The sequence below is a fragment of the Clarias gariepinus genome, chromosome 1 (genome assembly GCF_024256425.1).
Source record: "Clarias gariepinus isolate MV-2021 ecotype Netherlands chromosome 1, CGAR_prim_01v2, whole genome shotgun sequence".
Classification (NCBI taxonomy): domain Eukaryota; kingdom Metazoa; phylum Chordata; class Actinopteri; order Siluriformes; family Clariidae; genus Clarias; species Clarias gariepinus.
Window position 1 is genome coordinate 36650857 of NC_071100.1, and position 12472 is coordinate 36663328.

At 36.1% G+C, this 12472-nt stretch overlaps 1 protein-coding gene across 1 annotated transcript; it reads right to left on the reverse strand.

Annotated features, from left to right (window-relative positions):
* Window positions 1-2035: 2035 nt before the first annotated feature.
* Window positions 2036-3263, reverse strand: sox32 (SRY-box transcription factor 32). The gene is made up of 2 exons (XM_053503641.1): window positions 2969-3263; window positions 2036-2658 (listed from the first exon to the last, which is right to left on the reverse strand). Exons 1-2 carry the CDS (start codon window positions 3261-3263, stop codon window positions 2036-2038), a joined length of 918 nt encoding a protein of 305 aa, XP_053359616.1.
* Window positions 3264-12472: the final 9209 nt, after the last annotated feature.

The following is a 12472-nucleotide window of genomic DNA, read 5'->3' on the forward strand; positions in this document are numbered from 1 at the left end:
ACTGTTGCCTCACTTCCTCCCTCGGTTGCAAAAATTTCAACTAATATTTTCCACCAACTATTACAAGCCATTGCTGGAACATTTGCCACAGGAGAATTCTGGCATGAACGGTTATTTTACACCACTACACATGTAGCTTAAAGCCCACTCAGCTTGTCCAACAGGAAACATTCAGTACTCCTGCCCTAATGAGGGTTATTTCCTTTTAGCACATAACTCTGCACAGTGTGTAATATTGAGCAAAGGTGAACCATGAATTAATGTTTAATTATTTCTAAAACAGCTTGTAAAAATCAATTTCACATTCCAAGCGTTGTTGTGATATAAAAATTGGTTTGACAGTTGTTGTTTTTTCCCATCCTAAAAAGCACATAATATTTACAAATTCTAATTGCCATAAAGTCCCAAAATAGCTGAAATAATTCAAATATATAAAACCCCCTAGCAGGAAATTGCATAAGCACTTCACAATACAGTGGGATACACAGAACTGGGCTATCATTCTTATGAGACAATTTGTGCACCTTAGTTTATTTTGATTAGAGTTTAGTCAGTATAACAACAGTATTTGTGCCTGGGAAATTGCAAAAACTGTTTAAATTCAAGGTACCTAGGACACAACAGAATTTTTATCCAGATTTTTTAAAAGCATCATTAAGTAAATTAATCATTAAGTAATTAAGTACTTAGTAAAAAAAACAAAAAACAAAGCTGAAATAAAATCCAATCAACTCACGGTTGCTAAGGGGACTTCAAAAGACCTTGCATTTAAACAGTTTTTGCAATTTTAAGTGGTGTCAGGTGCTGAGAAAAATGACAAGCATTTTATTGTGCAAAAGCAAGAGGCAGTTTGACGCTATCAAGAAAATGAGATGGCATTGATAAATATAGAAAAATAGCACTGGGAATTGAACGGTACACTAATATGACTATGAAAAATATGATTCTGACATATAGATTATGGACTCACATTCAGAACTTCTTATTACATAGTACTGTGCAAAATGTTTGAGCCTCCCCAACTGTTCTATCTTTATCTTGTACAGGAAAATAAATGTAAAAAATGGAAACAATGTTTTCCCATACTAATTTACTTAATGACGCATTTTAAAGAATCTGGATGAAAATTCTGTTGTGTCCTGGGTTTATGTAGTTTAAGTGTTGTCAGTGTTATTCTTTGGCATTCCTTTGACATTGAAAATTGTGGCTCCACCCAGATTGCAAATATTTGTTAGTGTGTTAGTAAGGAGTACTCCAAATGGTTTACAGCCAAGTTGTATACAAATATACCTTCAAGCCCAATCTTATATAACCATACCTTCAGTGTTATAAATAATTTCCCATAAAAAGAACTGTATTTTAGCAAAGAAAGAAAGAAGAAAGAAAGAAAGAAAAAAGAAAAAGATAAAGACAAAAAAGAAAAAGATGGTGAGGAAGATAAGCACTGGAGACATCCTCAAAAACCAATCATCGTCATGCTCTTGACATGATCAACCACTTAGACAAATAGTCTAAATGAAGAACAATGAAAGAATAGCAGGAGCTCTGTATCCTGACCCTACATGAACCTTGTGGACATTTCTGGAACATAAGGAAATAAATCGCAGGCCTTCTAACATCATTCAAGATTTTTTAAAGATGAAAAATACACAATTATATTTAAACCTTTTATTTATAGAATCTGTAAATGGACTCTCCCACAAATCAACAAGCAATAAATATACATTTCAAAAGTACAATGAAGTACGCTGAATTTATAAATATCTAAGACAAAAAAAAACAGCAGCAAAACACATCTTAGAATACTTAAGATTGTCCAAAGTTCACACTGAAGTGGGATTTAATAGTAAGAAATGCTATTTTGCATTCAGGTACCACTAAACATCATAAATAAATACAAATATTTATATACTCATCCTATCATAAAAATAACATTTTAGGAGCAACCGTAACAGAAAAAGATATTGCACAAAACAGGGCACTTAATAGTTTGACCTACTACAGAGTCTTTTGATGTGTTGTCACTTCGTGGTGTTTATTGAAAGTGATGGCTTTTAGGCTGGACGGGATTGAGATACTGGTCAAACTCACTGCGGTCCAGCTGGTCAAGCATGTCCACTTGTACCTGTTCTAGGTAAAATTCTAGTGACGGACCACCTGAGCACAGGACACAAGCACAAACGTCTGTCCCCCGCCAATCCCACTGCTCTCCTCTCTGCTGCACTGCATGATGGGAACTGTAGTAGAACTGGCATTCTGATGAGTACACAGCTTGAGGTGGGCTTGCTAAAGATGAGTTCAAAAGCACTCCTCCATCTGGAAATGCTACCCCTCCATTTGTGAATGTTGGCCCATTCTGTAATGGGGCAGGATTATGCTGAAAATTAGGCCCATGAGGGTGGGTGTATGAGGTGGAGAGTGCATGTGAGTGTGTGTATGGATATTGAAGAGCTTGGTTCTGAAGCATATAGCTGAGGTGGAAGTTGGGTGAGACGTTGGTTTCATTCGAGGTCATCTTGGCAACACGCTTGTTGGTCTTGCGTCGACGCGGACGGTACTTGTAGTTGGGATGGTCGATAGTGTGTTGGACCCTGAGTCGCTCTGCCTCCTGCATGTATGGACGTTTTTCTGCCAGAGACATGGCTTTCCAGGTCTTACCTAAAGAACATGTCAAAGAAAAAAGGCAAAGATTAGGAATATGACCGAAAAGCATGTATGGATATTAAATAGCAGTCAAAATTTTATGATGAATATTGGCATTCCTGATTTAATCAATCAGCTGATTTAATTGGGAAAACAGTGATCTCTGTATGGATTTTCTGTCATTTTGAGATAGCCTAATTGATGACTTAGATATAGACAAATTGCATACTGTATTTAGGTGTTTCAGCTATGCCTACGAGTATTGCAAATATCCTGGTGACCTTAAGTATTAAAGACAAACGTGCTTTTCTGTGGTTTCACTTACCGAGTATTTTGCTCAGATCGGTGTTTTCCAGATCTGGGTTGAGCTGCGCAAGACGTCTGCGTTCCTCTTTGGTCCAAATGATGAAGGCGTTCAGAGGTCTCCTCACTCGGGTTTCCGGTGTCGGTTTGGTTTCCGGGCTGGAGCAGCTGAGCTCTGATTCAGCAGAGGCCGGGCTGGAAGGCCCTGAGACAGAAACCTCGGGCTGTTCAGACGCTGCGTAACAGCGCGGCTCGCTTTCCAGCATTTCTTGCATCGTGCCCATGTCCAGAGAAGGAAACATTCTGTCAAAGTACATGACTGGCTTTAATGCTTCTTCAGTCTGTGCTTGTCAATCCTAGAGTTCCAGTCGGACTTTAAGCAGAGAGCTGACCAATGGGCGCACAGAGGAGTGGATTAAAGGTGTGAGCCTCCACAGGTTTCCCACCTTAGTGAGATCTCCCAGACTCAGAGTTAAACAAATAAATTATAAAAAGAAATCTTCAAGCATAAAAATAAAACTATATCGTGTACTGTTGTAAATAGCATACTTCCTCATCTTAATCCAAAACTGCTAATAAAAAAGCGATATTATTTAATAATCTTCAATGTTTTGCATTGTATATTATTTATTAACCCCTTATTTAATTTAATTAATTTATTTTTGTCGTTGAAAACCTCATATATATTTTAACACCGCAATTGGCAATGCTGTGTTGCAATGGTGCAATTGGCAATGCAAAGGTGTGTTGCTTGACAACTAAGAGCAGGATAATTATTTTTCCTTCCTCCAATAAAATTAGCAAATTAATTGATATTTTATTATTATTAATGTGAGTATATTCAAGGGGAAACGTACTGTATAGTTTAATTCTCTTCAATTCATTCTTGTATATTTTGTAATTTACAGATCATAATATGTTTCTTCCCTAGACTTCACAGACAATCGTGTTAGTCAAGCTCAAGTACTGTGCTCCTAGACATGAACATGTTTAACATGTTTAAATATTTGCCAGGCCTGCAGTAAAGAGTTCACGTTCAGGGCAGTCTCACAGTTGCACTACCAAGATTTTTATGCTCCAGGCTGTTCCATACAGTATGCTACACAGTTCCCATATATATATACTGTATATAGTATAATAATGTACATTGGGAGTGTCTGTACATAGTCATAGGATCCAGATGATGACATGTATATGTGCTATTATAAAAGCGTGTATCGACAGACGTGCGTGAGACGTTGGTTGAGTGCAGACTTAAAAGACCATGTGTGAAGGTTATTTTGCTAAGCCTCAGGTTTTTGAGAACGATAAGATTCGCGCGCGGAAACCTGGAACCGTAGGAAGGAAACGTGGCCTTGGAGTGGTGCAGGAGCGCAACAAGCCGCGCGCGCTTTATTTTCCCTGCGGAAAATTCCCGGCCATCACAACTCCCTGACAGAGCTCCCTGTGGGATCAACCAAGGGCGGCTTTGTTACCTAAAATGTCAATATCATTTATGGAAAACAAAGTGCTGTATTTATTTTAGTAAAGTCTTGCAGGCCCTTTAATCTGTCCAACTTTAGTCCATCGTGCTTTCCATCACAAAAAAGACGAATGCATGGAAAAAAATTATAATGTTCTATATATCATTATTAACCTGATAGTGAAGTAACTCCATCACTGTGGTAGCACCTGTAGAAGTGTACATTTACACCATTTATTCACCCAAAGAGCACTTTTCATCTAAGAATCTAAGTTTAATTGCATGCTTTATGCAGATTCAGCAATGCATGTGCATATAAGCACAATCACGAATGCATTAAGTAGGAATATAATCACATTCAATGCACGTCGTCTTTTCTTGGCACACAGATGAATGAACTTCCTAATCACACAAAAAAAACCTCACTGTAGTCTGTAAAACCATTTTCTTTCATTACTTTACTTTGGTAGTATTGTGACCCTCAGATATTTGCAATGCAAGTAAATGTTGGTGCACACTTTTGATCATGTGTCTGTGAGTGACTATCATCTTCTTGCAAATCTTTGTATGATGATGTCGCAAAGCAATTCTATACAAGCAAGTTTGCTGAATGCTGCAATCATGCTGAAAAGTACAGAATTGTGCTCTGTTTATTTAATACTTTATACCTGTAGTTTTACAGAGAGATGGAAACTATCTAGCAGAAGTGATTTTAACTTCTGTTGGATGCATGAAATTATGGCAAATTATGCAAAAGCCATCTTATTTAAAGTTATCTGGCTTATTCCTTCTGTGCTAATTTCTCCTACATGTTTTCATGCTCTTGTTTTATGTCTTCTATATGCTACAAGACCCACTAATTTAAAGATTTACAATTGTGAATTATTTTATTTAATGGTGTAGGTATTTTATTTTAATTATGACATTAATTATTCCCATTTTAAATGATGCATCACTGGAGTATTGCTGCATAGAGCTTTGTTGTTTGCCTTTTAGCTCTAATACACACAGAGGGCATACAGAGAGAGGAGTTCTGAGGGTTTGACTAATGCACCTGCTGCTAATGCGTGTGTGTGTATGTGTGTGTCAGAGAGAGAGAGAGAAGAGAGAGAGAGAGAGAGAGAGACTTCAATTCCCTGTTGTGCATCAGCAGCCATAATATAATCATGGACAGAATCGCGTTGACACCTTGATCAAACACACAGTCATCCATTCAGAACTGGCCTCTCAGTTAATTCAATGAGGCCAGTGATCAAGGTTGAGATTATTATCTGTGTGGTCTGGCTCATGTCTGCCGGGGCAGTGAAACCTGTTTCCCCTCCTCACAAAGCAGAGACGAGCGTCCATTAATCGATACAATTTAGGAATAATGATACATGTTAGACAGTCTAATGATACTGCAGGGTAATCGAATTGAAGTGGAGCGCCTCGTGCTTTTTTTTTCTTTCTTTTTCTTATCACGATGAGTTGATGATTGAGTATTTGTTAATTAGAGACTAATTTGATCTTGCGAAAGTGATGATGAAATGAGAAATTACTGAGAAGGCCATGTAACTGCATTAGAACGCTGAAAAGATTTGGGATGATCAAAGCCTCAGGTTGCTTTTTTTGTGTGTCAATTTCACTAGCCAAAAAAAAAAAAAAATCTAAAATCTAAATATATAGTTATAAATATTAATTTTATCCCTCTTTGGTTGGATAATGAGTCGCCATTGTATACTTCAGTATATAGGATGAGCATAAAGATTTCACTCAAACATTTACAAAGAATAAATATTTATTGGTCTGCATGTTTTATCTAACATTTTTTTTAAAGATATTTATGGAATGACTTTACCTGTATTGCTACAAAATCTACTACTACTACTACTACTACTACTATTATTATTATTAATAATAATAATAATAATAATAATAATAATAATAATAATAATAATAATAAATAACCATTGCGTTCTTTGCGTGCTTTAATTTATGACACCAACAATTTGTTGAATAAATGTTAAAGACAGTCTATGTGGAGTGTCGTATCGAGAAAGCAATCAACAAGACATATTGCCATCCTAACCTTGTGCACTTCCCAGATGGGAATACACTTCTTATGATGTAGGAATTTGCATACAAAAGGGATGAAATGACAGCACACCAATACACATTTCACTAGTGCCCTAATGTGTGTTTACTCTAATAAGTGATTCCTTTTCTGTATGTAAAGCTTCGCTGTATGGAGCACAAGCGCGGAATCCACATACGCGCGTGAGCTCGCGCGCAGGCCGCTAATGGGTTTAGTTAATGACAGCGCGCGGCTCAGCGTGAATACAATAATGTTAACAGTTTCGGTTGACATTTTTCCACCATTGCAGGAAATACCGTCGAGCCTTCCAGCGACCTTTGGTCGTTTAAACGTAAATGCATTTAAAAATTAAGTGTATTGTAACAAAAAATGTCAACATGTAACAATATAGTCTATTTAAAACAAGAGCAGAATTGACACTAAGCTCAGAATAAATGAATAATGGTAAAAAAAAGTATGTCAATATGAAGTGCATTTATTAGAATATAATAGATTTACAAACATATTTATTTCAGTAAATTGACATAATATCCCATGTAAAAGTTAAAGAAGTCCAAAATCATGTTTCTAAATGTGCACTGGCCAAAATACAAGGTTTCTCCCAAAAGAGAGGCTACTGAACTATACCACTGCTTGCCACTGAGACACTTTCTATCTTTTGTGGGAATCTTTTCCCTGGAAAGATTTAGTAAAGTACTCTTAAAGCTAAGTTAAGTTACACGAGTAACTAAAAGTACAAAGTCAAAGAGATCCACCCTATGATACCTTAATAATAGTCATCTTCACTTATACAGAGTGAGAGTTTAAAGCCCTTTCTATATTTTGTACAACCATAAGTTATGCTAGATAGAAACATTAATGTTGTGGCATTAATATATTTAATTTTATTTACCATATATAATATGTTTGTACTTAGCCTAGGTGTTGTTTAATATATGTTTGAAATCAGGGTAAGACGTTATGCTCACCTTGTATTATTGTAACTGAGAGTACAGTCTTTGATGGTCTCTCCCCACAGATAAGCATTTTGTACTTTAAGACTAAGTTTTACTAGTTTTTCAATGATTGCAGGATACAATGGCAAGGAATCTGGTTAAACTGCATAAAAGAAAATTATGTCCAGAAGATGTTATAAAAAAATATTCATTCATTCATGGGAAGTAGGGGGTGCTAGAGTTGACTTTCAGGATTCCATTGAATGAACAACATCAACTTTAACAATATAAAAATAATAAAAATAAAAATTATAATAATACATGGGAATGACAATAATTGCGACATTGTTTTGTTAAATATTTTTTTTAGGTTTCTTATATGGGTATGAAAGGTTATATAATTGGTTCTTTCACACTTTCATTGTAAAATCAATCTTAATAAGATAACAGCATTTTAACCATTTTACTCGTTTTTAATCAAGAGTATCAAGACTTATGAAGCTGATTGTTAGTGCATTGCTAACAGGTAAATTTGCAGGTAAATTGTACTTTATGCAAACTATTACTTCAAATAAAAATTAAATAGCAATATTATTATTATTATTATTATTATTATTATTATCATCATCATCATCATCATCATCATCATCATTATTATTACTATCATTATTACTATTATTATTAAGCACACACATATTATTGCTGCTTAAAAAAGCATTTTCATGCTTGCCCTGGAAGAGATACCCATCAGTGCCAGTGCTATAGTCAAAATTGTTTTACAGGGAAAATTGATAATTAATATTGTGATTTAAATAACAATCAAAAAAACTTTTATAAATAGTGACAACGTATCACAAATGGCACAAAAATTAATCAATAAAATTACTCATATTACTCATAATGTACTCATATACTCACAATATCATAGTGTTAAAAACATTACATCACACCTTGATATACCTGTATATACGATACTTGTGTGCGGGCGTGTATATATGTGTGTTTGTTTGTTTGTTTGTTTGTTTGTTTGTGTGTGTGTGTGTGTGTGTGTGTGTGTGTGTGTGTGTGTGTGTGTGTGTGTGTGTGTGTGTGTGTGTGTGTGTGTGTGTGTGTGTGTGTGTGTGTGTGTGTGTATGTGTTGAATGTTGGCCCAGATCATCTGGAATGTGGTAATCCACAGCTAGATTGTGTGCAATTGAATGGGCTCTGTGCTTTGTGAATGGGGATTGTCTTGAACACAATGTTCCATTGTATTGGACAGCAGACATATATGAGACTGAGCAGAACACTGTCAGAACGGAGCAGAGCCAGAAAGTGTGAGGAACTCTGGAGAATCTGCACCTCTTTCCCCATGTTCAGGTCACATTAACTGGGATGTACCTCTTGGAAATAATGGGTCTTTTAGAACTGGTTGGATTTACCTGCTGGATATGGCTGTGCGAAAAACTGAGTTCCTGTGGACTGGATAATTGGACTGAGTGGCTTTATGTGTATGAGATTACCGAGTGTTTCTCCTGACTAGTAGAAATCGGATGACGCTTTTTAAAAAGGATTTCACACCAGAAGCTATGAGATTTTGTGTTTATTCGCAGTGTATATCGAATTCCTGTGTGTATATTTGGTATGTAGTGTGTTATTTAATGGCCAACATTCATGAAGGAAGGTTATTTGTCTAAAAGTATGAACGTTTTTTGGGATAGATAGAGAATACCAGGAGAAAAAAAAACACAGCCATGTTTAGCACATTTCCATATAATTCGTTATCACATAGAGCCTTAATGTGTGTGTGTGTGTGTGTGCGTGTGTGTGTGTGAGAAAGAGACAGAGAGAGAGAGAGAGAAATTAGCGCTTCTCCATACAGAGCTGCATTAAATGGGCATTGTGTTTGTATCACAGTGCATTGTGTCAGCAGCCATTGGAATCAGATAGGTGCATAGACCTCATCCTCTCTCCCTCTGTTTCTGTACCAGATAAGCAGGTGAGTAGGAACACAGTCTGAGTGTATTGCCCCACGCCTCCTCCTCAAACAGGGGTCTGGGGCCTGTAAGACAACACACAAACACACACCCACAGAGGATTACAAGACCCCTGGGGCACCGTGCTTACAGAGGCCTCATTAGTGCAACACAATGACACCCCACCTCTTAAAGTAGATAATACACAAATACATTCACCCGTATTACGCACACACACACAAACACACAAAGAAATTTAAAATTTATTAGACGCGCTCCTGCATTATATATGCAAAAAGGTTGAGAAATTTCACACTATGATCGAGAATTAAGTCGATTTAATCACAATGAACTTCTTAAAGAATTTTTGAGATTTTTCCAACACTCACTTTAATTTGATAAAGTACAGTATATCTACTGAATATTTATTTTCCCCTTTTGTTGTGTATTCAGTAAACGGTTTCCTTACCATTTAGTAAAAATGTTAGTGACCTTATAGTATATGCATATTGGTACTTATGTCTAATTAGGCACCCATGTACAGGTTCTATTTTTGGAATTGCGCAGTATAAATGTATTGCTTGCATACAACCAAAAGGAAATGGAAAATCCCTCATATTTCAACTTCCAAACTTCTGACTAATTATAAAGCTCTTCCTCGATCAAATTTATGAAGATGCCCTGTTGACCCTTAACTCCAGGCCAGTCTTACAGTCTTGTCAAAGGTGCAGGCCTGGAATGCATAAGCCTTTGAAGAGTAAGTGTGTGTGTGTGTGTGTGTGTGTGTGTGTGTGTGTGTGTGTGTGTGTGTGTGTGTGTTAGTTAAAGGATTTATAGCACACTAGCATTCAGTGCTAATGCTGAATTGTATTCCAGTTGGTGTATGTGATAAGACAGCATTATCAGCCTTTGCCCCCCTGAAACTATTGTTCACCTCTCAAGCAGCTGTGATCAACTACTGTATGTCACAGCAGGCTACTGCACTGTATTCAGCTCTGATCCTAACACACACGCATACAGAGAAGCATTCCAGTTTACACACATACACACACACACATTTTACAGGGGGTTTCCAGTAAACCATTTATGCAGAGTTGCTGTTTGCGTCTTTTTGTGTCAATGTGACACTTCTACAACCTTAAAGAGTTTTTGTCCCTGGAAATTGAGTATGCAAGTGCGTTATATGCATTTTATCATTCTGATTACATTATTATCGATTATTTCTTTATTTTTAAATGTTTTACTGTAAGTGTTTTAATGATAATGTTATAAAAAATGTTGTTTTGACTTTGACCACCACTACAACAACAACAACAACAACAACAACAAAAATCTTCATAACATGAAAACAATGAACCCTGTACAATTAGAATTTTGTTATATTGTTCTAGGACATGTTTTCATTTCATTGTAGGGTAAAATTACATTAATGACTAAACCACGGTTATCATGCTTAAATAATTTTATACATTTAATATGCATTTTCAGTTTATAGAGTAAGATTAAAGACCTCATTTTCTATATTATTATTATACTCCTTAAACACTTATACTTTTATTTATACATAAATCAGTTAAAAATCTAAATTACCTGAGTTTTACCAAATTTTAGGCTATGAGTGTATAAGTCATATAAGACTCTATATTTTCATGAAAAAAATATTACATCATTCAAGTTCTCAATCAAGTTTTTCCAATCATACATGACTCTTCTAAATAGTGTGCCATGGTGTTGTCTCTGTAATGGACATTATCAGTACCTGTTCTGGCATAGGATTTCAATCTTCAGTAATGCTCATTATGAGACATTGACTATGTTTTAAAAATTTAAAAGAGGAAAAGAGATGAAAGAGATCACAAGGCATTTTTAATTGACGGTGCTAAGTAAGTAAATATGTTTTAGGTGTAATGATAAATGCCAAGGGAGTAGTTTTTTTTATTTGAGATTTTTGAGACAAAAACATAAACAATTCTTTTTTCTTTCCTTCCTTTGAAATGCCAGTGAAATACCATAGAAGAGCCCCAAAAAGACTAGAGATTGTCCCAGCAAAGATTAATTGGATTAGATTAAATTATATATATATATATATGAAACTATCTTTATCTGCATTATCCTCATATCCAAATAAAAATACCAAATTGAGAAATTGTAAGTTTAGACACCAATCACATATATAGCATGACTTGAGCCAAGTAAAAACAGAGTGAGCTTGATTGTTTTCCTTAGCTGCTCTCACTTAAATAAGACTCTGACATGCTTGGGTATAAAAAAAACGAAGTCAGATTTACAACAGGGTTCTTCAGTTGTTACTCCAGACATTTTGGTTGAACCCTACAACAGGGTGTTTCCTGTCCAGAAGGCCTTCAGTTATGACCCTTGTAGCAAGAATCCTTAAACAATATAAAACATTTATCTGTAAATTAATGTTTGTGTTAAAATCTTGAGACCAAAGGTAAAAGGTAAGCGATACAGACTTGTTCTCTCTGTCGCTCTCTCGCTCATATATACACAAACAGTGGGTTTGGTGTTCAGTGTGAGCTGAACACTGGCTTTCTGCTGCTTTGAAGATAAGCGCTGGTGTTCGCTCATAAACACTGATTGTGGCCTCGCTTTCCTGAGATTTTGATTTATTTAGAGAGTTGCGCTGAGAGCAGTCGGACCTCTCTTCCTGCCCTTTTCTGGCCATGTAAATCTCGCTTTATTATTGGCGGCAGGAAAACACTCCATCACACACATGCACCACCCTCAGTTCACCTCAAGGCCCAGTGCGGACAGACCGGCCCAAAAGAATGGCCTAATGGGAGTTTGATGGAAAAAGATATTAAAATGCTTCAGCGGTTAAGACGAAGTTCAGTTTATTGTCTTTCTGTTAATTCCATGTACACATACAGTACAGCGGCAAGAAAAACTGCAACTCCAGGAGCGGGGTGATAAATGGGCAACAAAGACAATGCAGGGACTAAAGAACAAAGAGCTACACTTCACAGCAACATGAACATATAGTCCAGAACAACACATCTACATCATACACATTCACATTTTACACACTTAAATAATTCTTTTGATTGTGTAAGCCTGCTTTTCGACAATGACAATTGTT

What these genes read in the sequence shown, in the direction of transcription:
- sox32 (XM_053503641.1), bottom strand. Translation starts at nt 3,263, where the DNA reads ATGTACTTTGACAGAATGTTTCCTTCTCTGGACATGGGCACGATGCAA. An exon ending in CGATCTGAGCAAAATACTCG is followed by an intron (nt 2,659 to 2,968) that starts GTAAGTGAAACC and finishes CATGTTCTTTAG; the next exon opens with GTAAGACCTGGAAAGCCATG.